This window comes from Anguilla rostrata, chromosome 7, assembly GCF_018555375.3.
Source record: "Anguilla rostrata isolate EN2019 chromosome 7, ASM1855537v3, whole genome shotgun sequence".
Taxonomy (NCBI): domain Eukaryota; kingdom Metazoa; phylum Chordata; class Actinopteri; order Anguilliformes; family Anguillidae; genus Anguilla; species Anguilla rostrata.
In genome coordinates this window covers 44594728-44620854 of record NC_057939.1, presented here as the reverse complement: position 1 = coordinate 44620854, position 26127 = coordinate 44594728, and the positions used below count along the sequence as shown (strand labels likewise).

The window sequence follows — 26127 nt, the reverse complement described above, 5'->3', positions numbered from 1 at the left end:
GCGGTGCATGTCCGGGAGACGGTTCAAAGTCATCAACTTCATTCTTTTCTGAAAATGAGACCGTGGCTTTGCAAACCCCACTTTCTGATCTCATCTTCAAAGGTACAGGGAATACTAAATCACACCTCCATAGAGTAACAGCCAAAAGGAAATGAAAATGTAAATGAAAATGAAAATAAACTGATGAAAAGCTTTTCAGAACCAAAAATTTACCACATGACGCTTTACAATCAGTAAATAAGTATCTGTTCAATGTGCTTCGGCAGAATTGTAACGAGTTCACGAAATATAGAATAGAACATATGTGTCTTGGCACAATTGCAAACTGCTACAAAGTTTCCACATTCATGGAAGAAGTAGAGGAACAGACATCAACTAATGGAGGAAAGATGCACAAAAAATAAGAAAATATTTAAACTTTCTTAAATTATTATCATGCATGAGTCTCCGCATTGCTTCACCTGTGCGTTTGGCAGGTAGAAATGATACATTTATAATAAATAGTAAATAAAAGAGGTTTAGTTGACTATGATTAGGCTACTTTTTGAGCATGATGCTTCCACTGAATTTGTGTGGAGTGTCAGATGTACTGCTTCTCCAATACCTGCACATCCCTGTTATTACTCTGAATCCCAAGTGTAAACAAAAGTAGAAATGTAGAAAATCTCACTTCCACACTCAGGGCCTATATGGACGATATCAGAAACGGAAATGTAAGAGGAAAGGACAGGTATACAAGTAACTACTGTTTTAACAAATTTATTTAGTCATACATTAAGCCATCAGTTATGAGTCTAAAGTAAGCTCAAAGGTTTTTTTTGAGGCCATTCTGTCATTCATTGGTGCCTTCCTCAGCTTAATCTGTAAAAAGAGAAAATAAATGGTGGTTGCTATGGAAACATCTTCTGAGGCTCAAGTGGTTGAGAAAAGGTAATGGCCTCTCAGGCAGTGGAACTTGGATAAGAGCACAAATTCAGCCCGTGAGAGGGAAATGCTTTGTCTGCCCCAGTGTGAGAAATGGTATGCCAAAATGAACAATTCAAACCTGACAAACTTCGCTCTCTGTTAATGCTTCAAACATTAGGCAAGGGCTGCATACCTAGTGATAGATGGTAAAAAGGCATTCCAGAGCAGATGATAAAAGTTCCAATAAAAGAAACAGATATGCTTCAGCAAAAAAGAGGAAAAGCCAACTTTGACCATGTTTTTTTAGCTGCGACCGCAGCTCTATAGCTCTGTCTGCCGGTCGGTTGGTTGGTCGGTTCATCTACAGAAAGTGTCCCACCTCGTAGCGACCACAGTTTTCGCCCCCAGGAGGATGAAATTTGGCATGGAGGTTGGTCATGACCGAAGGTAGAGCTGAGTAATGTTCAAGGCCGATTGACCAAGAGGGGGTGTGGCGATGGGCGTGGCCTATCCCAAAAAGGTGCATAACTCCTGAATGGATTCACAGATTTGCACAAGATTTTGTGGAAAGGTTGGTCATGAGCCAAAGAAGAGATCACATGTTTGTGTGAGAGGGCGTGGCGATGGGCGTGGCCTATCACAAAAAGGCACATAACTCACAAATGGATTCACCGATTTGCACAAGATTTTGTGGAAGGGTTGGTCATGAACCAAAGAAGAGTTATGGATGTCATACGTGTTTGTGGATGTGGATGTGGATGCATGCGCATGTGTGGTCTCATCTATTGCGGATTCACGCTTGTTTTTTCACAGACTCAAACATTCTGGGATTCAATCAACATTTATCCTATATCCTTTGATATAAATAATGATGATGATGATGATAAATAAAGAATAAGTGTAGTATTTGCATGCACTTTTACTGTAAGTCAAAGTTCAGAACAAACTTTTGAACACATGCCCCAGTTTATTTGATTATATAACTTCAGTTCTTTGTTGAGAGGCGACATGGGGATATCTTTAAAGGTCTTCAGATAAAGGGATTGTTTCTTAGATGTGGTCTGTAAGCCTGTCCTCTCTCAGTGTATTCACTGCAGAGCCTTCAGAGGGAGGTTTCATTTAAAAGTACATTATGAATCATATATATTTTATTATAAAATCATATATTTATATATGTATTATTTTTGATACACACTTAAGTCACTTGTATTTGAGATCAAAAGATGAATAAGAGACAAAGGTACAGACAATCAACTTGTATTTCATGGTATTTAAATGTGTACATGTTTTACCATTTTACCCCCATTTTTATGCAAAAACAATCTTATACAAAGATGTATTTTTTCCCCTCAATTTCATCCTGCAGTCAGTAAAATCAGTGAAACCATTTATGGCCAGTCTCTGTGAAAGACTCACTCATGAAATGGCACTTTAAAAATTCAAATTAATCCCGTATTTAAAATGTACTATATAGAGGTTAATGGTGTTCATACTATTCAGTTAAAATGTCCTCATACATAAACTGACATCATTTAGAAGAAATGGAGAACCCACTGCAGTTAATTATATTACTCAAATAGTAATATTTATCAGATATAAAACAGATAGATTCCCAAGTGTAGCTGTCAGTAAACGCACGTGCCACAGAATAGACTTGACCTCATAGCTGGAGCATTGCAGGTTCTAATTTGGGTTGTCATTAGCCAACTATAACGATCTGATCATAACTATAATTGATCTTATCACACTGAGGGGAGGATTGGTTTAAAGTCGGCCGGGCCCTAATGCATTAGTATATGGGTATATTGAAAGAACCAATTCGTAATAAATGTCTTAAAATCTTGATTAAAAATACCCTGAGACCGTTCTTCCTCTGCCAAATAAAATGCTGAGCACCGATGATGTCGCTACATTACGAGCAGAAATGGGAAGAATTCTGCACAGCACTGCGAAAGATTGATTCAAGGGGCTCCAGCGTCACAGTGCTGACGAACATATAGAGTAGGCTATCACGGTCTATTTCATTTGTGATTTTCTGTTGTTTGCATGTAATCACACGTCTGAAACAGTTATGCACATGGTTGTAGCGCCACACATATCACTCGTATTAACGTTTGAAGAACCAATATGCGTCGGGGTGCCACTGCTTGAAGGCAATGGCGTGATAGCAGACGCCTGGTCGTAATCAGCATGGAGCACCATCCAAGGAGTGAGGGTGATTGTTGATGTACATGGCAGTAATTGTTCCAAACAGTTGATTTTGGTAAGCCCGAGGTTCGGCCAATGTTTCTGACTGTTCTGTTTTTTTTATTTATTTCTCAGCAGGTCATGACCAAGGGCATATGGGTAAAACAACATAATGAAATCTTATAGGTGCTTACAGGTAACTACTTTTTAACTAGGCTACTGTTGCTACCCTGCAATGGCACATTTCTACATGAATGTTAGCTAGCCCTATATATCCTCTAGCGACATACGTTAGTAAGTCTGTCGTGTACAATATCAATGTGTAACACAACATTTTAAAATATGACTTACACTTTCATTTATTTGTCATTCATGTTAAAGGAAAAATGATTGAATGCCTATATGTTTTTTTCAGCTAGAATGTCTGTTCCCGTGCATTTATGTGCACGCATGCCCGTCATAGCCTTATTTATATGAATTACTATTATCGCTTACTCACGAAAAACACAGAACAAAAAGACATGATATCTGATGAAAAACACGTTTTCAATGTACAAAAATGCCAAGTTACTCACACATACAAAGCACTGACTATAAGTCATTAATTCAAACCTAGGCCTGCCATCAAAAGTATTGATATCAAATTTGCACCAAGTTACACGAAACAATATTGGTTATTTCACCTCACACAAATTAAACAATATGTATTCCAAAGCAATGCTACCCAATGTTTCCTAAATTGTTTGGTTTAATTTTTAGGTTTTATGAATAATTGAAGAAAGCTGTACATTATATATTTAGTTAAAAAGGATGCATACAAAATGTCAAGGTCTTACAATGCACGGCTTATGGCCAGTAGTATTGGTGGTTGTAATGGATGTTATGGAACGTGTACTGTAAAAATGTGATTAATTACCCATGATATAACCTCTGCATAAACAAGCCTTTTGCAAAACAGAGGAGTGCCAATTTCTTTTTCCCCAGCATACTTAAGTATTCATACTTAAGAGTCTTAAGAGTCCCTTGCCATCAAATAGAGTCATTATATGCATCCATTTGTTGTGTTAGATTTTTCTTTTGGACTTATATATTTATATATTCTTAGTAAAGCTTTCATGAAAATGGAAAAATTTTAAGCTTTAAAAGACAACTGTAAGCCTGGATAACAGCCAAAAAATCCATCTCACTAATCTAGAAGTTGATGGCGAAACACGGGTCAAGAGGTCAAAACACTGAACACTTTGCAAAGCTCTTCTTTGTAAAGAAGAGCTGATTTTAATAAGATGCAAGCCACATATATACAAAATCAAAATCACCCTACAATTGATTAAACAAGTACTGAACATGTAATATATCTGTCACTGAATCCAATGAATAGTTGGGATGTGCGAAAAGTGTCATGGTAACATTCATAGTAAATGTCTTAACCTGACCCTTAAATGTCATTCAAACAACATCAGGTATTATCTTTAACCTTTCTGGAGTATTCGGTAGAATTTCAGAACCAAAACCCCTTTCATTTTCACTGTTAAACTGTCTCACAAGTTTTTTAACTAGACTTTGTCTGAATTAAATGTGGTCTCCTATTTGGCTGAGCAGAAAGTTAAAGGTTAATGTTCAACATAATGTGTTGCTTAAAAAAAAAAAAAAAACGAATTGGTTTTTAATATAAAACGGCGTGATGGACTGCTATCTCAACGGCAGCAAAACTTGGGATGATTGATTAAACATTAAGGGAGCAATTGTGCTACGGATAATAAGAGCACTTTCACCTCTCAGACTCCACAGGGAAATGTTATGCTGACAAAAGACAACCATTACAGCTAATTACGGTAGAGTACAGTGCAAAGAAACAATGACACAATCAATACCATGACCCAGAGCAACAGAGGGAACATTCATGCCATGCATGAAGAAAATTTATAAGGAAAACATTTTCCATATGGGGCAACTCATTCCCAACAGTACAAAGTTGCATGCAGGGGAAATATAGTGAGATAAAATTTGGTAATCTGCTATATGGTAAACATTTCTTTCTTGAGTCACTTATTCTTAAAAAAAAAAAAAAAGAAATTACATTTTAAAGCCAGAAATATTTAATACATACTTTATATAAAGACTTGTGATTGAGGCATGTGTATCTTCCTTTGTACAAATGCTTATGAACCACAAATGAAACTACATTAAAGACTCTGTATGATGCTGATGCCAGTTTAATATTTGGTGAGATTTCATCTGTACACCAGATAACCCCAGAAAATATCAGGATAACCTACCTTGAAAAACAAACTACATGAGAGATTTTATTTCCGGAAAAAACGGAAATAGCCACAATTATGTGCTCCCTCACTTGTGGTAATTTTAGAGTGGTTTATTAAGGAACAGATGATTGGGGTTATTTCAAACTTTTCCAGAATTAAAATCTTTCTCGTGTAGTCTAATTTGTCTGCATTTTTCAAGGTGCCTAACCACTGGTGACTAACTTCCTATTTCTTTACTGTTTGGCCACAACAAAACTCATGACTCACTCCCTCGTGACAGTCTGCCTACCCCATTTCCAGTTAAGATGGTTGACTGCCCCAAGATTCACTGATTTCAGACCAGTGTTGATAGTGAATCTCAGATGCAATTTTCGGTAAAGCTAAGATCTGACATGTCTAATGATCACACAGAAATGAAGCCATGTTTTCCATCACCATTCATCCTCGATCATTTATCAAGAAAGTCATCTTTCTTCAGAGATTTTGCCCGTTTTTGGAGACGGACCCTGGCTGGTGACTGTCGAAGTACACAACTATTTTCCGACCCTTTGTCATTTACCACTTTCACTTTTCAAAGTGGCTGTGTTAACATAGAAATGGTTATTTTGAATTGAGTTTTTGTTATTTTCTTAAGGTCAATATGAAGCAGCAAGTTAAAAAGCCTTTCAGATGAAAATAATTTCCAAAGTGTGTGTTCTACACAGCTATGTAAAATATTTGGATCAGGGCCGTGCACAGACTTGTCGGGGGCATATGCTCGAAATAAAAAGGGCGCCAGTGAAATACTGCTGCAGCCAAAACAGGGCAGCTGTCCCAGGGCAGGGTGCATATGCTTCAGCACATCTTAGTGTCTATCTGTGCTTGGGCCAGACTTGGTTGACGCCAGCACCATTTCCACATATTTGTGCCATCGGTAGCTATTTGATGAGTAATTCTACTGACCTGTTTGACTTTACTCTCTTTTCTTACATGGTCTGTTCAGCTGGTATTATCAACAGTTTCGCAGACCCATTGATTATATGCACTTACTGTAGGCCTGCTACCTCAAAATTGAGCAACTGTAGCCATACGTTTCCCATACTTGTTTCATATATTACAGGATATTCACCAGGTGTGTTATGGTCCAAGATAATTACCAAAAGTATTACTTCTACCCTTTTGGGTGTTTATAGCAACCATTAAAATTTTATATAGCAGAGCTCATGTAGCTACAGTATTTGAAAATTATACAGTTATGCAACAGTAATGGTTTAGGGATCCTGTAGGTGAAGACTGAGTGGGGTTCCTCCAGCAGTACATTGTTGATATTCATTGTTGATTCCATCAAAGTTGAGAAGGCTGTACAAGCATATTATATTACCTTTGATTTTAACAAAATAACATCAAATTTTTGGTTTTATAAAACCATTAATCGCTAAACTTTTTATCAAACACTCTTTTGGACAAAATCTTTCCAAAAATCCCTGGCACCACCCCAGCATACAATCAATATTCCGTCTAAATTATATTTTGCTCTTAAGTTTTTTGTTCAAAGATCATGGACTTTCTGACCAATGCTCCCCATAGCCAAGGCATACTCATTCTTCTACATACTCATTCCTACATACACTATATGACTTGGACACCCCTTGGTCTGGGGCTGTTTTTCATGGTTTCGGCTAGGTCCCTTAGTTCCAGTGAAGGCAAATGCAACAACATACAATCACATTCTAGATGTTTTTGTGCTTCTGGAGATTGCGGAAGGCCCTTTCCTGTTTCAGCATGACAGTGCCCCCAGGCACACAGTGAGGTCCATATAGAAATGTTTTTTTCAAGAACAGTGTGGAAGAACTTGACTGGCCTGCACAGAGCCCTGACCTCAACCCCATCCACCACCTTTGGAATCAATTGGAAAGCCAACTGGGAGCCAGGCCTAATCACCTAATGAGTGCACGACCTCGCTAATGCTCTTCTGGCTGAATAGAAGCAAATCCCTGCAGCATCCCAACATCCAGGATAAAGCCTTCCTAGAAGAGTGGAGGTTGTTATAGCAGCATAGGGTGGACCAATGCCATATTAGAATTTGGATTAGTTGTTGGACGTCAGGTGTCCACATACTTTTGCCCATGTAGTGTACTATGACACTGTTCCATTATCAACTGGCCTACAATTCTACTACACATTTCCCCAATTAGCAAACTCCCTTCAAAACTCAGGCAAAAACGTGCTTCTTTCTAGAGTGTTTTTGCCAGCTTAAGCACCTCTGACATTTGAATTTCAGCAAACTGAACTCCTCTGCAGAGATGCAATTTAACAAATATATCTGAAAGGATGCTGTATTTACTTTATGTGGGGCAAACATGTCTTTCCGATCAACAAGACAAAGACTCACGCTAAATGAACTTTCAGGGGCTGCTGGGTGGCCCGTCCTGTTCAGGTACTCGTCGACAACAGAGGACGCGATGAGCGTTTCAGCGAGAGTATGACTGGATGTATCAAATTGGGGAGAAGAAGAGAAAAAAAGCAAGATGAACTTTCTGATGCAATCCTGCACATTCAGGCGAACACTTTGTCTCTTTTACCGCCCCACATCTCTATGGGAATGGCTTCATTCACAAACAGATTGTGATGCATTGTTCGCCACAAATAGCAGGGCTTCTGAAGTCTTGCCGCACAGCCTGCAAATGTGGAGATAAAGCCAGCGAACCCCCAGTCCACCGGGCTCATCAGTCAGTTCCCTCCTGATTGATCGCCTAAATTAACACCCCCGCAGGTGCCACAATAATAGATGAACAAATTGATCTATTGGCACCGGTGTCTTTTGAAAGATGAAATTTCACTCAGCCCCATGTGCTTCCAATGTCCAGCGATGAATCCTGGCATTGATTTGACTTCCCGTCTTTCATACCTTGGATCAATGTTCTGTTTTTGGGCACCAGACCTGAGATCCTGGGAGTTTAATTTCCCACACAGAACTGAAAGAAGTCATCAAACTAACGTAAAATGGTGAGTACCCAGGCCCAGGGGTATACTGCCAAGTTTAAACATAACATTGGTTCATATTCAATGAGTCCTTTTCCGCAGGAAAAATTCTGACCTGCTTTAACCGAACTCTCAACTTACACTGTATGTTTGCCAAATCTCAAGCAAATCATGTACACCCATTGTTAATATATTAAAATATTGTCAATAATGCTCTTGCCAAATGCCTGTACAGCAACAAGGTGTTCAGATTACAACCTCAATTCACAAAAAAAGGTTAACAGTTTCTCATTAATTACGATTAACCAGTGATTCATCAAGTGAGGATTATTGTTCAAAACAAAACACATTCAGATATTCCCATTAGTAAGCTTGCATAATTCACTGTGAAATTGAAACTCATGCAATGAATGTGTAAAAGGCAATGGAGCATGAAATCTCTACCCTTGAGGTACAGGAGGTAGACTTACTAGAAATATTGGCTCAGAGTCCCATTGAGAGCTTAATTGCTTTTGGGATGTTTCTTGAAAAATGGTATACAGCCAAAATTGTTTTCATATATATATATATATATATATATATATATATATATATATATATATATATATAGTGAGTTGATGCTATCAACAGAGATATATAGCATCCTCGTCTTATTGTATAGAATGTGTATATTCGTTGGAAGATGTTCTTCAGAGATTAAGCAAATGGAAACAGTGGACAGAATGTAAACTTCAGGACTGTGAGGTCCATGCATAACACCCTGATAAATTACGTTTTTCCTTTTGTTTCCACACCCTCTCGAAAATATAGTATGAAGCATATCATTCAAAGGTGTGAGGGTGCATGTGTGTGCGAGAGAGAGAGAGAGAGAGAGAGAGAGAAAACAAGAAACATTATCACAGAACACTTGTTATTGCTTCTCTCTGTCGGCTCCTGATATTGCATATGTTTGCACCATCATACTTCAGTGACCAGTGACATTCTGTTCAACATCTATCCCTTACAATTCGAATATAAACTGTACATGAGTAGCATTGTTCTCAAAGTATAGCCTGAGAATAACTTCAGTCATTAGGTCTATTCCCTGAGCAAGCATACTCCTAATAACAAATTTGCCTCTGTGAGCTCTCGTGACGTAGAATTAAAAAGAAATTTCACATGAAAACTTTAATTAGATTTTGTTGAACTCAGTGTTGTATGCTTGGTTTATTTTATATAGTGAACTAATCTACGAGGCTGAAACACTGTTTGTATATATCTCACTAAACAGACATGGTGATTTGGTGCTGAGCATGCCAAAAAGTCTCGATAACTTCTTGAGCCATTGGTAACACTGAATCTGAATGATTTGTGGTGAAAATGCTTTGATGCGTTTCAGACAGTTGGTGTCAATAAATATGCACTAGGTGATATGATGCAATTTGGTACAGACAATCTTTTTGAAAAGCACCCCTTCAATATACCAGTTTGCAGTTTTAACTAAGTATAGTTTGTTCATTTATAGTAAAATCAGGCTTTTTCACATATTGGTGTCAAGAGTAATACTCCTGAGGTCTTCATGTCAGACTCTCTATCCAAAGAAAGTGCAAACGCATCTTTTTCCAGACTCGCTGTGTATTATATTCTGAAGATCTCCCTTGAAAACGGATCCTGCATAAATGATAAATGTCACTCGTTCTGATTTATTTTCAAAACGTCCGGTAAGACAAGATGCACCCCAGACTGCTGAAGCCTGTTATCCACTCAGCACTCTGTAGAAGACATAAGTATCGAATGGCATGTTTTTTTTTTTTCTGAAGACGAAAGCAGGAAACTGAGTGATGGCCATGTTTGAATAAGGGAGGGTGAGACAGAGGGGGTGAAACAGAGAGAGGGGCAATGTGTTGGGTCCTATCAATGACAGTCCTGTTATATGGAGAGTTCACATTAATCAATTTTACCTTGGGAATGTTGGTGCCCCAGATAGGCACTTAACTTTTTTTTCCCTTCAAAATTGTAAATCAGTGTTCTAGAACATTGCTTTCAATTACCAGTAGTGATTGTTACATCAGCATTAGAATGTTCAGTCAAGAACATTCTAATCACGTTCTTGTGATCGTGCAGCTTAAATGTAGGAGCCCCAGACAGACTGGATGAGAGGGAAAGACTAATGGAGCCCAGTCACCCAGCACACCAGTGCTCAGAACCGAAATGCATTTTCCCCCTCAAACCTAAATTATGGTAAGTGTTAGAGCTTATACAATCTCAAATGTATGGAAGAGTGCTTTTAGAATGCTTCAGTTCATTTCTGGTCTGAAATAAGAAAGAGGGCCAAATAAATTTTTATTTGTGGAAACGTCAAGCTGGCCATTTCTCAATCTTGAGAACACTGTGTCAAGATTTAATCTTTAGTACGCTTTTTACAAGTAAACCAACAATTTGGAAGCGTTTAGATTCAAGTGGGCGATGAAAGTGGGCTACATGCGATATGGATGAAAAAGGAAATGTGGTATTGACTCTGTAAACACACGGAATCTGTGAAGCGGTGGATATTGCGAATTTCTGTAAATCAATGTTCTGTGGCTGTTTTCCTTTGCCGTCTTTTTTTTCCTGGGGGTTTTTATTCTTCCTTTGTTGGGCAGACTCTGGCTAATCCAAACTGTGCTTTCCTCCACAAATGTTGAATACGGGGATTTGAACATGAACAAAAAGTCTCTCTCTGGTGCAATTTTGTACTGAAGTTCGTGCAACGTTTGCCTTCAGTATGATATCTATACTGGTGACACAAAGTCAATTAAAACTTAGGTCAAAGCTTTTCTCTGGTGCTCTCGCAATGCATTATGTGTGAACATGACAATGCCCCCTTCAATTTAGCATTCCTCACATTTTGATTCGCTGAATCCAAATCAAAAACTCAGCTTGTGCAACACAAACTTTCTTAATTTAAAACTCTCGATCCAGTCAAGCATAAAATCATTTTAAATTATTATCCATTTATATAGCTGAATATTCGCAAAAGCAATTCGGATATGGAATTCACCAGTTTAACAACAGTATCAAAGCCAGAATTTGAAGAGCCCCAATTTTAACCTATGCTGATTCTACTTCCCACATCACACTATAAAGCATTCTCACTGTAGTTTTGAAACTATACAAATAAAGGACTTTCACACATTATTGTCCACTGCTGGACAGTTTACAGTGCAATGACTCTTACAAATTAAGGTAGTTTACTGTTAGTAATGTACTTGTTGTGCATCAACTTCCCTGTGATAAGAGAGAGAGAAAAAAAGGAGAAAAGAGAGACAGAGTTGGCATAATTCCAAAGAGAACAGTGTCACCTAGAGATTTTTGAGTTTTAAAGACTCCTTTATTGCACAAAATGAAATAAAATAAGATTCACATATTTACATATTACAAGAAAAACAAAGGCATCCACTCACACACACCCGGTGAAAGGAAACAAAATCGGAAAGCTGAAATATTAAATACTCACAACTTTTGAGAGAGAGAGAGAGAGAGAGAGAGATGACAGAAGCCATGATTCCAAAGAGAACAGTGTCACCTATAGGGTGGAAAGAACATTGCATGTATAAATATTGATAGGATGAAGATCATGAGATTGGATGGCTTTTAAAATATTGAGACCCACGTGTGTATGTGTATTAATACAAGTATATTAAATATTTTATTTTGAGCACTGCAGATAGAAGGCATTTGGTTTTCCGACCAAGTGACATGCACAGTGTCAAGTGACTGGTAAAAGTGCAAAGAAAATAGCAACAACTCATTAATAACTGCCAAGGGGAATACACAAGAGCAACTTAAATAGGTGACACTACATTATTAATTTGTTTTCAGTAGACTTCCTTTTCCATGGTGACTAACACATAGTTGTCCCTTATACTTTAACCCTGCTCACAGCTTTTCCCTTCACTGGAGCAATGAACATTTACTTAAGCATATTACGTCCACAGTGTCATACCATGGACTAGCACTTGTTTCTTCCTGGTTCCTTTGCTACAAAGCTACTTTGCAGCTCTGTGCCACCAGATATTTCTTTAAGTGCCATTTCCAGAAGACAAAAAGCAGAGCAAACATAAATAAGTAGAAAGAAAATCTGAGACAACCCAGGCATATACTTAGTATTGTGTATGAACATACTGTATTACCAAAGCCCTTCATTGAAGGCTCGAATATAGAAATTATGTGGTTGGTTAGAGATTATGTGCTTGTGCATTGATGCAACGCAAAAGGGGGAATTGCAGGCGCACAGAATTACAGATGTTTCCCAGGCAACCATTTAGCTCCTTTTGTATAATAAAATGGTCACTATTTCTGGAAAAAAAAATTATCTATTTGCCTGAATTATAAATCTATTAGAAATTGCAGTGCCTGCTGAAATGAATGTGAATCTTAATAGGTATATATTCTGGGATTCATCTGAACACTGTTCTCAGAAAATAATTTTACCTGCTGACCTCCTGTGATATTCCTGCTGAAAGTCACATCTGTGCTTTGCAGACTTCTCGGAGATAAAGGAAGAGAAGCGAGAATTAGTTAATGTTCATATGTGCATGTACATATATGCATTCATTTTAATTTTGTTTAATAAGGAGATAATACGTGATTAAAATAATAATAATAATAATAATAATGAAAAGGCACATCAAAATACTGTTACTACCATTTTTGGTATACTCCAAACGTTGTGTTGTGTACAGTACTTAAACTCTGAATGTACCACCACTGAGGACAGGAGCAGCACTGTGGAATTATCTGCAAGTTTGATGGTCCACTCCTGTGGTAGCACATTAAATTTCTGGCCTTGATGGAAATGCTTCAATATATAGCCGTTTAAACTGACAATGCATACAATACAGCTAAAGTATATGCTATAGAAAGCTCTTCTTGACAATGACTGTGATGTCTAGAAAGGAATTTAATAAATATGATAAAATTGTAAGCGAATCTTTCAAATGAAGTAATCTCACCCTACCTGCCCCCTAGTGGTATGGGCGGTACCACCATCAGAATGGAATAAAGCAAAGATCCACAAAGTATTAAAACACAACTGAACGCGCTACAAATTAGCATAAGAGCCTTCAGTAGTCTGCTCTCTAGCCAACAAAGCCCATTCTTCCCTTTTCAGCACTCATGGTTAGAAATGGGGTAAAAAAATTTTAAAAAAGGAGCCCAACATTTGTAACAATTGCTTGTTACACCCTAAACCACATCATAAAGTTATTCTTTTTATGCCTTCTACTGATATCTTGTCTCGTATGTGTTCGCATGACATTGCATATCCTAGAAGTTTTCAAGACAGCGCTTGAAATCGACGAACAAAACATTCACAAAAAAGTTTTAAATGTCTATGTGTAACGTACTTACATTGCATTCCCCTCCGAGGTACCTAATATTTGCATCTGTATGTTTTTTTTTGTCTGTAAAAACGTTTTTGTGATCCAAAATATAACTCCGTTAGAATTCAAGCTGCAGCTGTTTTTCAGCTCAGACGTTATTTTGAACAATAAGCTTCCGCTGAAAAAAATCTAGAGAAGCAAAGCCACTGAGTTCAGGGGCGCGTTCAGCCCCGACAAAACGTTTACTTAAACGGCAACAGTGGTGAATTGAACATCCTGTTGTGTTACGCAAGCGTTGCAACTATGGCAGCTGAGAACATATGTCTATGGCTGAGAAGGCCATTCATTTGTAAAGGACTTTAGTTTGATCCATTATGCCCACTGCATTTTTAATACGGTGCGGTTTATACACATGTCGCTGCTGATTGGGTAACATCTCTGATACACCCACCAAACGACAGAAAACGTAGGCTACCACAAAGCCCGTTGGACACCGTTTCACACCGTTTCCAGGAAACATGTCGTTCAACCCGGAAACCGTAGCAAAACGGTGCACACCGTTTTCAGATTGAACGTGCCCCAGATCACTTTGTGGGGGCCAGCTAGTTTTGGTTGTCAGAGCAGCGATTGGTGTTATGACAAGTCAATCGAGTAGCGGGGCGAATTAGACAGAACTCCTAAGCTTTAAAACCATGTTTAAAATGCCTAGTAGCTGCTGTAGTGTCATTTTCGCAGCACCGTGGACTTGGCTTGTAAAGTAGCCTACTGTGTATTACTCACACAATCTGAACCCACTTCTGTCATTGAAAAACTTTTATTCAGTTATTTTCAAAGTGAAAAGTAGTCTTTCCTTGGGGATCCCTTGCTGAACTTGACAGCTTTTAGATATGCACAATTTGTTTTTCCCCAGTGGTTGAAACATGTTGGAGATGAATTGTGTGCCACTAGCTGATGTGGATTTTGTGAAATAAATATAGAAAAAATTAATTTTTTTATTTACATTTTTGTAAACATTATGTGTGTGTACCATATACACTCACCAGCCAATTCATTAGGTACACCTGTTCAACTGCTCATTAACATATCTAATCAGCTAATCACGTGGCAGCAACTCAATGCATTTAGGCATGTAGACATGGTCAAGACGATCTGCTGAAGTTCAAACCAAGCATCAGAATGGGGAAGAAAGGTGATTTAAGGTGACTTTGAATGTGGCATGGTTGTTGGTGCCAGACGGGCTGGTTTGAGTATTTCAGAAACGGCTGGGATTTTTAGGCACAACCATCTCTAGGGTTTACAGAATGGACCGTCGAACCTTGAAGCAGATGGGCTACAGTAGCAGAAGACCACACCCGGTACTAGCAAGTACCTAATGAAGTGGCCAGTGAGTGTATAACTCCTGCATATTTCCTAGGTTTTAGTGTAGATGATACAATTCAAATACTGCCATCATCCATGTCTCTACTGTGTGCTGTTTTATTGAAGGGTAGTGAAGACCAGGGGAAATATCCTTTTTAAGTGCACTAGGAGACGGTGATAAACCTGATATATTAAGGACAACTATATGCATTTTCCATATAAACAAACATGTATGAAAATTACTTAGTCTGAATGTTAATTGATGTCCTGCCAAATTCATTCACTCACAATTCCAAAGGAGTATTTCCCCAGCAACAGGAGTGTAAAAAATGATTCTCTTCATTGACTTAATGTAGGCTAAAAAAAGAAAGAAAAAAAAACATCTGAGGTGTAAAATGATTTATATATTCATTCAAGCAGGAAAAGTGGGTTCTGGGAAAATAAGTCTGCACAGGTTTCAGTCTGGCGCATCTGATATAGCACAGAAATGCAAACAGTCCTTCTCAAGTACAAAGCCAAGCGTGACAGCTCTGTTCCTTCGAGGCACACATTAACACTGTTCTGACCGGCAGATAGAACCAATGGGCCTCATTCACAAAACTTTTCTTAAATCATTCTTACTTCTTAAAAATGTTCTTGAGAAAGACCAACATGGGACAACATCATGACACATCTGCAGACCTTTTTTTTGTGCATATCCCAGGTGCATGAGATGGTGAATGCTGACTGTTTGTAAATTTGATGCGCAATCCAGCTCATGTGATTAACATAAGGAAACAACCATGAACAAATATAGATTCTTAAAAAAAAAAGAAGACACGAAATGTCCGTGGAAACGTTCTTACGTAGTTTATGATCAAATATGATCGTACGCATGTTTCATGAACGTGGCCCAATGTGCACTGCTGACCTTCACCCACAGCATGTTGTTCTGGCCCCCGCCTGTCTCATCCCTTCTTCCGCGAATGTGAAAACCTCCCTCTACTGCAGGCTGCTCTTGTATTCATCTATATTCCTTCCTGCTCTCCTACCTTGGAGGGATATGATCTCACAAAATCCACTTTACTACGCCTGGCCAGTGACTTCAGTTGTAACAAATTGTGTTAACCTCGTTAGCAAATTTCCACCTACTTATAAAATTATTCTTTTTTGTTTATTATCTGCATAGCGGCCAGCCATGTCCCCAGCTACAGACTCAGATTATAGTCTTGCGCATTATTAGTTTATTCATTTGAAGTAACCTCCTCAGGGGAATGCACATTAATGGTAATGGGAACTGAACTTTTAACCTTTGAAATCCAAGACTACTTGCTTAAACATTCTGCACTGCATACTTCTGCCAACATAAGGTAACAAATTAAAATGTTTTTTTTTTTTTTCCAAGAGTAAAATTGGTAAACAGCAACAGGAAACACTGTTAAATGACACTTCGGAGGCTTGTTCATACGCCTCGAGGAAACAGATTATTAGTGTTCTGCTTCGCCTCTGATGAAAAATTAAATCCTTTGAAGACTAATTATATCTCAGCAGTGCATTTTGCCTGATAAGTACAGCCCATAGGCAGTGTTCACATCAAGAAGATACAGAAAAGACAGGGAAACGCAAAACACTCGCATCTAAAGGTTGTGAACTTTATCTCAGGATTTGATCTCACCCAAAGTTCCTCATCTTATCCATCCGAAGGTAATAATTAGTAAGCGTGCTCATCAGACTGTCTTAAGCAACAGACTTAGGAGAATTAACATCATAAGCGTCTGGCTCATACATACTTGGGGAAATGATATAATTAAACTTCTAGGCAGTGTATTACATTACATTACAGGCATTTGCCAGACGCTCTTATCCAGAGCGACGTACAACAACGTGCAACAAAGTGTATAACCATAACCAAAACCCTGGAGGGAAGTACAGTTCAAAGTGCAGGGAACGACCGCGTAGTTTAACTTGGACCCTGTAGGTTAATCTGATTAACAACAAGTGTAAACCCACAAACTAAATAGCTTGTTCTTCAATCTAATGATGGAGGGCAACCACTTTCTGTTGGCCTTATGTATCCGTACGCGTTGATCATTGCACTAGCTCACCTCAGACAGAGCAGTGGGAGGTACCATGAGAGCTCCCAGAGCAGCTGACCACTCCAAGACACCAGCAGGTCTACTCACCTCCCAATGGCACTGGTCACCACAGCGACATGCTGTTCCGCCATCTTAGATTCACACTTCCCTGGAGTTAGCGACAGCAGGGCGAATTGTGGTTCTTCTCGCTAAAGGTCGTACTGAACAAGAAAGGGTTAAGGTAACAGGGAGACATGGTTCAAGCTCATTCTGCAGGACGGCTGAAAACACACCAATACTGCTGATCCATAAACTCATGCCAGTGAGGTTTCCAATACCACTGCCTTGGTGTAGGCTTCCAACCCCATAGCCAGCATACAAGGATATAGCAGATCTGGTAGCCATCTTTGCACTTTTGAGTTTGACCAAAAGACTTTTTAGTGCCTTTCCAAATTACCATACAGCGTAAACTTGCCTGTAAACTTAAACAGGTTGATATGAGTTTGTTTTGCAGCCAAGACAAGGTGTACCAGTAGTGAGAAATCAAACACCACCAAAACAAACAAACAACTCCCAAGACTGTGCTGTTCCTGATATGGCAGATATGAAGCTTTTATCTTAATGTCTGTCCCAACACTCCACAGAATACTAATGTTTGTGTGCTTACAGTATATGCTTACCATTAAACAGTAATAGTGGGCAGTAATAGTCTGTCTACTGATAGCAACCCCCGAAAAAGCCAAAAATATCAAAGCCTCAACTGGAAGGACAGCAAAGAACGTGCTTTTTGTGGCATGTCTGGAGTAAGATAAGAAACGTACCATAGGTGAAAAGCAATGGCTTTTCAGGGGAGGAAAAAGCTGGTCAGGATATTTAGCTCCTTTAGGGGAATTTTATCAGGCCAAGGCGTAGTCTTGTGCATTCAAACGAGCAAGGGTGTTTTGGTACATCAGTTTCAAATTTTCATTTTCTTATCGACAAAATTCACTTTCGCTATGGTACAACAACTTTTATACAACTTAATTTCTCGAGGGCAGATAGCATAATGCGCAGGATAACATTCAAAGTTGTAAAGCCTGGCAACTGAAGACACTGTTTGTGTAGAGTCGAAAGAGGAGAAAGAAAATATGGCTCTCTCTTGGAACTAAATGCTGCACCTACAAAGTTCTGCCCATTCACACTATTGGAGAACAGGTGAAAATGTGAGATGCAGAAACAGCTTTTTAATCATCCCAGGGAGTTGCAGTTACAGTAGGGTACCTGAGAAATACTAATGAAATCTAGGTGAAAGGGAACTGGTTACTGACTTGCTTCATGGTAAGACACCACATGGTGGCGCCAAACCTCAGAAAGCCAGAGTACTGGAAACAGATGACCACTCTCACCTCTCTCCAGTGGAGTGAAATGTCGAAAATAATATCCCGACGCCATGTTTTTTCATATTTATTCATTCCCAGCTTTAGGTAAACTGGACGCTGAGGCATAAACATAGTACATTTCTACAATTTCAACAAAAATATAACAGATTTACAATTATTGTATTAAAAATACAAAAAAAAGCATACCGACTCCACCGATTGTCTTTCTAAAAGACATACAGGTACAAGTAGTATCAAAAGTATGAGAAATTCACCAGTCCAATGTACATTTTACACCTGACGTCACAGATTGAACCGAAAGTTGTACACTACAATGACCTTACTGTATGTTTATACATTTCTGTGCAACTTGTTTTAGAAGTAGAACTCCGCCAAACCATACATACACTATTGTCCATGGACTACAAATGGAAGCGATTAATGCATATTACATTTAAATTACAAATGCATAATTGACAACAGAATCCGCAACAAGAAAAAACAAAAAAAAACAAACACAAGTCAAAAATGTGATTTCTTATTAGGAAAGAAAAAATTTAAATAAAGCACTGAAGTTGCACAATACAGTGAGAAAAACACTGCAATCACTGTCTTGAAATCTATCAATTTTTTTAAACCCGCTGATCAATATGATCAGCTCCGCTAAATGAATTCGAAAAACTAAAGAAAATGGGGGAAAAAAACCTTCATATTTTCAGTACGACTCAGAAAGGCAGTCTTCGGATTTTTTACTTATTTCCCTCTGAGTCTCAACCCAAGATGTAATCATCATTTTCAGTCACTTCATGGGGCAGAAGTAGCCAAGGATCGCTATACGTTAGCTTTCTTCAGACATGCTACTCCTTCTATCGTAGCAACCGTTCAATGGCTTCCTTCACGGAGTTCTGCAAAAAACGCGACATAGCAAACAGCAGAGACTATAGCTGGGGCACTGTTCCTCCTCTATCTGAGCCAGTGTGTGACATTATACAGCCGTCCAGTTCAGTTAAAACATCACAGAGTCCTCCTCCAATGATAAAAAGAGCAAAGGTAAAAAAAAAAAAAAAAAGGAAAAAATGAATAGCTATAATAATACTGTCATCATGGCCACCAGAGACCGTATCGCTTCCACAAGCACGATAATGACTTAAAACTGCAGCAGGACGCGGGGACCTGCACAGTCTGTGCTTGCATTTTCATCCAGGGTCCAACAACTCCTGACAAGGTCCCAGAGGAAGCCGAGAGCCCGGAAAGGCAGTTTTTCTTTTTTTTGTATCATTAATACCGTTAATATTACAATAGAAAATTAAAAAGTGCAGTCGAAGGTCGACACGTAGTGATGGCGTGTGTAAACAGGAAAGGTAACGCTGGAATGGTGCTCGTGGTGAACAGTGACGGCCGTCAGGCCTGTGATTCTTTCACCACTCTGTCTTTAAGTTCTCCAAAGTGCCGAGGCGTTATTAGTTCAATTAGTTCTTTTCTTGTCTTCTTCACAGTACAGTCTATTTATGTGTGGGAGGGGCGTGGGGGGGGGTGACATAAAGCCCCCTGCTGTTTTAAGGCAGGGATGGAGAGGAGTGCGGTACACTGAGAAGGGGGGGGGGGGTAACTGGGTGTGTGCGAGTGTGTGGGTCTGTGCGTGTGCGGGAGAGTGCCTAGACAGAGTTGCTTCAGCCACTGCTAAACGTGGCCAGCAGGGGGTGTCTTTATCAGACAGCAGACACCTGTTCATCATCTGAGGAAAGAGAGAGAGTCCAAGATTACCGTCTTTTCACATTCGAGATGAACCAGCAAACCATGCCATCAACAGAGACTACTCTTGCTATTGACTTACCTTATTTCAAAGTGAGTTAAAGAATAGCACTACAGCTGTATGTTCTAGGTGGTCACAAAAGTTAAAAAACGCTAAAAAAAACTATAGCTCTTATTTATTTTTGAGAATATATACTGTATAATAGGCATTAGTTCTGCTATTTCCCACCACATTCCATTACATTCCTATTAGTACAAGTACTATTCATAGAAGTTATCAAGCGTTCTCTTTACCAGTGTCATACCTGTAACAGTAAATTTAAAAAAAAGGTTTTTTTAAGTATGGTGACTATGAAAATGAATGACAAAACACAGGCATGGTTTTTCCCCTCAGACAAGCTTGGACTGATGAAAAGGTATGCGTACGATAAATTTAAGTGACTCCGTCGAAAAACACCAAACACGGGACGGGGGCGGAACAGAGAAAACGTGACCGCGGACGGCATGCCCGCCGCTAACCGATGGGGGCTGGTGCGATGGCGTACGCATGCATGGGTCTGAGTCCAGAGTGCGGTGGACTTCACCGGTGCTGGCTGTGCACCGGGCATGCAGACCGGACGGGAGGGGGAGGTGGGGGATGGGTGGGGGGGGGGGGGGTGTTTTGTGTTTATGTTTGTCATTATTTTTTACCTGCCTCTGTCCTGCCTGTAAGTCATGGCCTGGTGGTGTTGGGAGACCTGGCCACCACGGTCTTCCTCAGGGGGTTAAGTTTGGGAGACGCGGACTCACCCTCGTCCTCGGGCGCGGGCGGGGGCCCCTGGGGGGGTGCGTGGGGGAGCCGGGGGGGCTCGGCGGCGTCGGTGGAGCGGCTCCACTGCGGCCGGGGGCCCGCCTGCGGGGGGGGCAGGGGGGAGTCGCAGGAGTGCGCCACCATGCGCGAGCGCTGCAGCGCCACGTTGTAGTCGGGCGGCCGGCGGCCCGCGTGGGCGGGGCCCTCGCCGAAGTCCGAGATGGTCAGGGCCGTGTAGCCAGGCGGCGTCGGGGGCGGCTCCCGGAACCTGCCCTCCTTCCGCGCTGCGGAGACGGGGTGGTCGGAACGGAGAGGGCGTTAGCGTTAGCACGTTAGCATTAGCACACAAGGGTGACCGACATACAACACAAGCATTTACCACACAGTGGAAACTGTACAGTAAATACTAATTACCGTTACCCGGTTTGATTCCTATCATCAGAGTGACATACGGTATTGAACAAATATAACAACTGATAAAAACACACTGACATAGTGTCCGATTCTAGTCCGTTGTACTCCCATTTTTGTCCGTTGTACTCCAACACCTTGTACTCCCATTTTTCTTGTTTTAAACAATGACTGAATAACATTGATTCAAAACACCATGTGATGAAACCATAATATAGCGTCAGTTAAAAAAAAAAGAAAAAAAAGATTTTTTGCTGTTCCTGAGAATATCATATTTTAGACATAAAACATTTTTGCGATGCACTGATGTTCTTCATTAGCATGCTGGAGGTAGAGCAGCGCTCCACCTGGGAGCAGCGATCAGTGTCAGACAGTAGCGTCTGAAATGAACGCGCTTAAAGTTTAGTCGGTAGACACAAAACCAAAAATCGAAACTTGGGGCACAGGGGGTATGGTTAGTGAACTTTCCTGTTTCGTTGCATGAATTTGTGCTGAGCTAGACGCATTTTGAGGATTTATTTTTGAATCTTGTCAAGAACTGGTTCGATATGATTCGCTTTGTACGATGCAGGAAGACAGACAGCGCAGACTGCAGTTATTTTGTGCACGTGTCAACACAACTTTGTTCTCACGGATAGGTGTCTACCAGTTAGCTGTCAGCGGGCTAATTTAACAGTCATAACGGACCTTCAAGGGAATTTTCAGCCAAGATCACAATGACCTTCAAATCCTTCTGACAGTTTTATATTCTGTCGAGTTCCCAACAATGTCATTAAAAATGTAATGCCGTTGTGTACAGTGCATAACAGCGGTCATTTAAAATAGATAGTAAATTTCATACCTATTCAACACATTTTTAAAATCACTCTAAAGTACATATATTGTAAACATTCACTGTATTAGAAACCATTCGTGATTAATCCGTTATTCTGGGTTTTTATGTGTGCACTGACCACTTTGAACGAATGTGACAGACCGAATATATCACATTTCCTCTCATTTTGGGTTGTTTTTTTGCTGATGTATTATTATATTTTTGTAACAATATGTAACTGAAATCATTTAATATCCGCAGCACTATGTAGAAGTAGCTGATAACAGAACAGACCAGGCGCTAATAGCTCAAGGCCGGCGTTAAAGAAACAGCAGTGAGGGTGCTTACAGATGAGCCCTTTAGCGTTACTGCAGGACACGGTTATGTGGGAGGGCCGGCTGCTCTGTTTCGAGTCCTCCGAGCCGCTGGACGTGATGCTGCTGGTCTCCGGGTCGGCGTTCACGTCCTTGCCCCCCCTGCGCTTGATGGTCCCGGTGTCGCCCTCCGTGTCCTCCCCCCAGTAGACGGTGGGCGAGGCCCAGCTCCCCCGGGCCTGCCCCGGCTCCTGCCCGCCCCGCCCGTCCCGGCTGGCGCCGCCGTCCCCCGGGTACCCCAGCGGGTCGGCCGACCCCCCCCCCCAGGGGCCCACAGTCCCGGCCCCGGCCCCGGCCCCTCCCCCGGGCCGTCGAAGTGGGGGTGGCCGAAGGCCAGCGTCTCCCAGCTCCTCTGGTGCTGGATGGTCTGGATGTTGTCGTGGGAACCGCTGGAGCAGGACGTCCAGCTGCCCCGCCCGCTGTCGGCGGCGTCCAGGGAGGCGCGGTCGCCCTGGTCCTGGGTCAGCTCCTCCGAGCTGGGGGACGAGAGCACCGTGGCCCCAGAGTACAGGCTCCGAACCTCGTGCATGGAGGAATAGGACCTGCAAGCAGAGGGAGAGAATTCAGGATATCCATCCATTATCTACACCCGCTTATCCTGGTCAGGGTCGCGGGGGGGGTGCTGGAGCCTATCCTAGCGTGAATGGACAGGACGCCAGTCCATTCGGCACACGCACCATTCACTCACACACTCATACCTATGGGCAATTTAGTGTCGCCAATTAGCCTACCTGCAATGCAATTTGCAAATAGATTATAGTGTACTCTTCTGATGTAGTCTGAAATGTATACCAACTGTGTGAAATACATTGCTTGTATTGATATTGTATTGATACACACAGTATGTATGTGTACATGGATCTGTGTCTGCAGGGATCCATGCATGTATGTGTAGCCCATGTGTACATGTATATATGGTGGAGGAATGGAGGATTTAGTACACATTAGGCAGGTGACCAGTTGTTTTTGCTGTTTGCTTTTTTATGTTGCTGCCAGGATCCAGCCTGCTGATTAAGTTCAGCTGTCTCCAATTAAACTTAATGACACACAGTCTGTCCTCTCTAGACTTTAAACGCATTCTGATGAAGGCCTGTCTACAGGGCCGAAACGTCAATGGTTTTTTTAAAGAAAAGAAGTGAGTAAAAACATTTTTAATTTTAATTTTTAACTGACATCAAGAGCTGCGCCTTTTCATTGGTTAGTTCTCCATCTATTTTTTGGCTGCGCCTGCTCACAGCTGATTTGACTGCTGCTTTTTTTCCCCTGAATGGAGCCTTACTCCATTCAGGCACCATTACGCATTCATCTCGCTCAGGATCCCTTTGAATCCCTGCGCTGTGTGACATGCTGCTTATTCAAATACACCTGAGGCCTGAAGAAACACTTTATTTCCACACATTCCTGCAGCTGTTGAAGCTTTATAAGCAAAAGGCTTTTGCTCATAAAAAGGATTTGCTTATAAAAAGGCTGCATGATTTTGCCCAGTGACGGAACTGAAACGTGGTACCACGGTAAAGTAAACCTGAAGCAAAGAGCTGAACTGGATGCTTCAGAACGTGCCTCACGCTTGCGTCAGGCACGTCTAAATTAGCATGTGTCTTACGGTTTGTGTAAGTTTTTCCAAAATAGACGGAAACCTGAGAATTCTCCAAACTTTTCAAGTGAATCTGCGCTTGAATGGGGTGCAGGTTAGTAGTAGTGGTGATAACGCTCTGTGGTGTGCTCAGTGTCACTGTGGGGGTGAGTTTTAGACCCGCCCCTCACCCGAGGCTGTACTGGTCCAGGTCCAGGGTGGCCCGCCTCTCCGTCCTGGCCCCGCCCAGGTGGGCGTCGGCCCCGCTGACCGAGTTGCGCTGCCTCCTGTCCTCCTGGGCCAGGTCGAAGGACGAGTTGCTGACCAGGCTGGAGCGCGACGAGATCTCGCTGTGGCCCGAGTCCGAGAAGTGGTCCGCCGCTCCCGGGTAACCTGGGGCAACGGGAGGGGGGAGGAGGTGAGAGCTTACCGAAGCGAGAAGGGGTCGGGTGGGGAGAGAGAGAGGCTGCCCCCCTCCCCCCCCGGCGATTCACGCTCTCAAATCTGTGTTCTCTCCGTTCCCCGTGCTTTTTGGCTTCCTCGCCGAGGCAGATGGGGGGGGGATGGGGGGGGGAGGGCGACCGCGAAGCCGCCGTAGGCCGACTGTTGCCATGGCGACGGGAACACTTGAGTGGGAGTCGTTAAACTGAGGGCGTTCTCGTTAAATCGGTGTGGGGGGGGGGGGGGGTGGTAAAAAAAAAAAGAAAAAAGACGGTGGACAAAAAAACCCTAGAAGCCACCTCTGGAGTGGAAAATTACAATCAGGAAGGGCTCAGGCCTGTAATTTAAAAAGGCCCCGAGCTCAAGATTGCTTTCCCTGGCTGCTTCTTCAATCACACCGCTTGTAACGCTGAGCACAGATAACTCTCACTAAGCAAGCATTATCCGCTACTAAGACCGCGTTAAGTGTGTGTGTGTGTGTGTGACATTGGGGTGGGCAGGGGAACAGATTGCTTAGGGTTTGCACACTGATAATCTAGATGCTACTCGATGGAACAATCTACAAATCACAAATCCACATTCTACATCTATCTATGTGGTGAAGCCCCACCTATTATGACGGTGTTGGCCAGAGCATAGCTATTCCTGCTACTGCTGTCACTGCCCAGGGAAGAGGAGGAGCCTGTGAGCTTAGACTGCCTGGAGAGCCGAAAGACACCTGATGAGGACAAGAGAAGAGTTACCCTCTGCTACTGCGACTGCTGAATCCTCTACTGCTGCTATACCACACTCATCACTCTCCGCTTTGTGCATTATACTAGCCCAGACACACACGTCTACTGCTGCTATACCACACTTACCACTCTCCGCTATGTGCATTATACTAGCCCAGACACACACGTCTACTGCTGCTATACCACACTCATCACTCACCTCTGTGCATTTCATACTAGCCCAGACACACACGTCTACTGCTGCTATACCACACTTATCACTCTCCGCTATGTGCATTATACTAGCCCAGACACACCCCTCTACTGCTGCTATACCACACTCATCACTCTCCGCTCTGTGCATTATACTAGCCCAGACACACACGTCTACTGCTGCTATACCACACTTACCACTCTCCGCTAGCCCAGACACACACGTCTACTGCTGCTATACCACACTCATCACTCTCCGCTATGTGCATTATACTAGCCCAGACACACACGTCTACTGCTGCTATACCACACTCATCACTCTCCGCTATGTGCATTATACTAGCCCAGACACACACGTCTACTGCTGCTATACCACACTTACCACTCTCCGCTATGTGCATTATACTAGCCCAGACACACACGTCTACTGCTGCTATACCACACTCATCACTCTCCGCTCTGTGCATTATACTAGCCCAGACACACACGTCTACTGCTGCTATACCACACTCATCACTCTCCGCTATGTGCATTATACTAGCCCAGACACACACGTCTACTGCTGCTATACCACACTTACCACTCTCCGCTATGTGCATTATACTAGCCCAGACACAC

The 26127-nt window shown here is 41.6% G+C and overlaps 1 protein-coding gene and 1 long non-coding RNA gene across 2 annotated transcripts in view; both read right to left on the bottom strand.

Moving 5' to 3' along the window:
• Positions 1–743: 743 nt before the first annotated feature.
• Positions 744–15639, bottom strand: LOC135259815 (uncharacterized). Its single transcript, XR_010331385.1, has 3 exons — positions 13686–15639; positions 12768–12819; positions 744–861 (listed from the first exon to the last, which is right to left on the bottom strand). It is a non-coding gene; the product is annotated as an uncharacterized LOC135259815 (long non-coding RNA).
• Positions 15640–18500: 2861 nt separating this feature from the next.
• Positions 18501–26127, bottom strand: part of LOC135259814 (rap guanine nucleotide exchange factor 2-like) — a 93286-nt gene continuing 85659 nt past the window's right edge. The window contains 6 exon segments of the mRNA XM_064344576.1: positions 18501–20163; positions 20871–21254; positions 22544–22792; positions 22795–23111; positions 24334–24535; positions 25194–25301. Coding sequence (XP_064200646.1) covers positions 20893–21254; positions 22544–22792; positions 22795–23111; positions 24334–24535; positions 25194–25301 — 1238 coding nt within the window. The 3' untranslated portion in view covers positions 18501–20163; positions 20871–20892.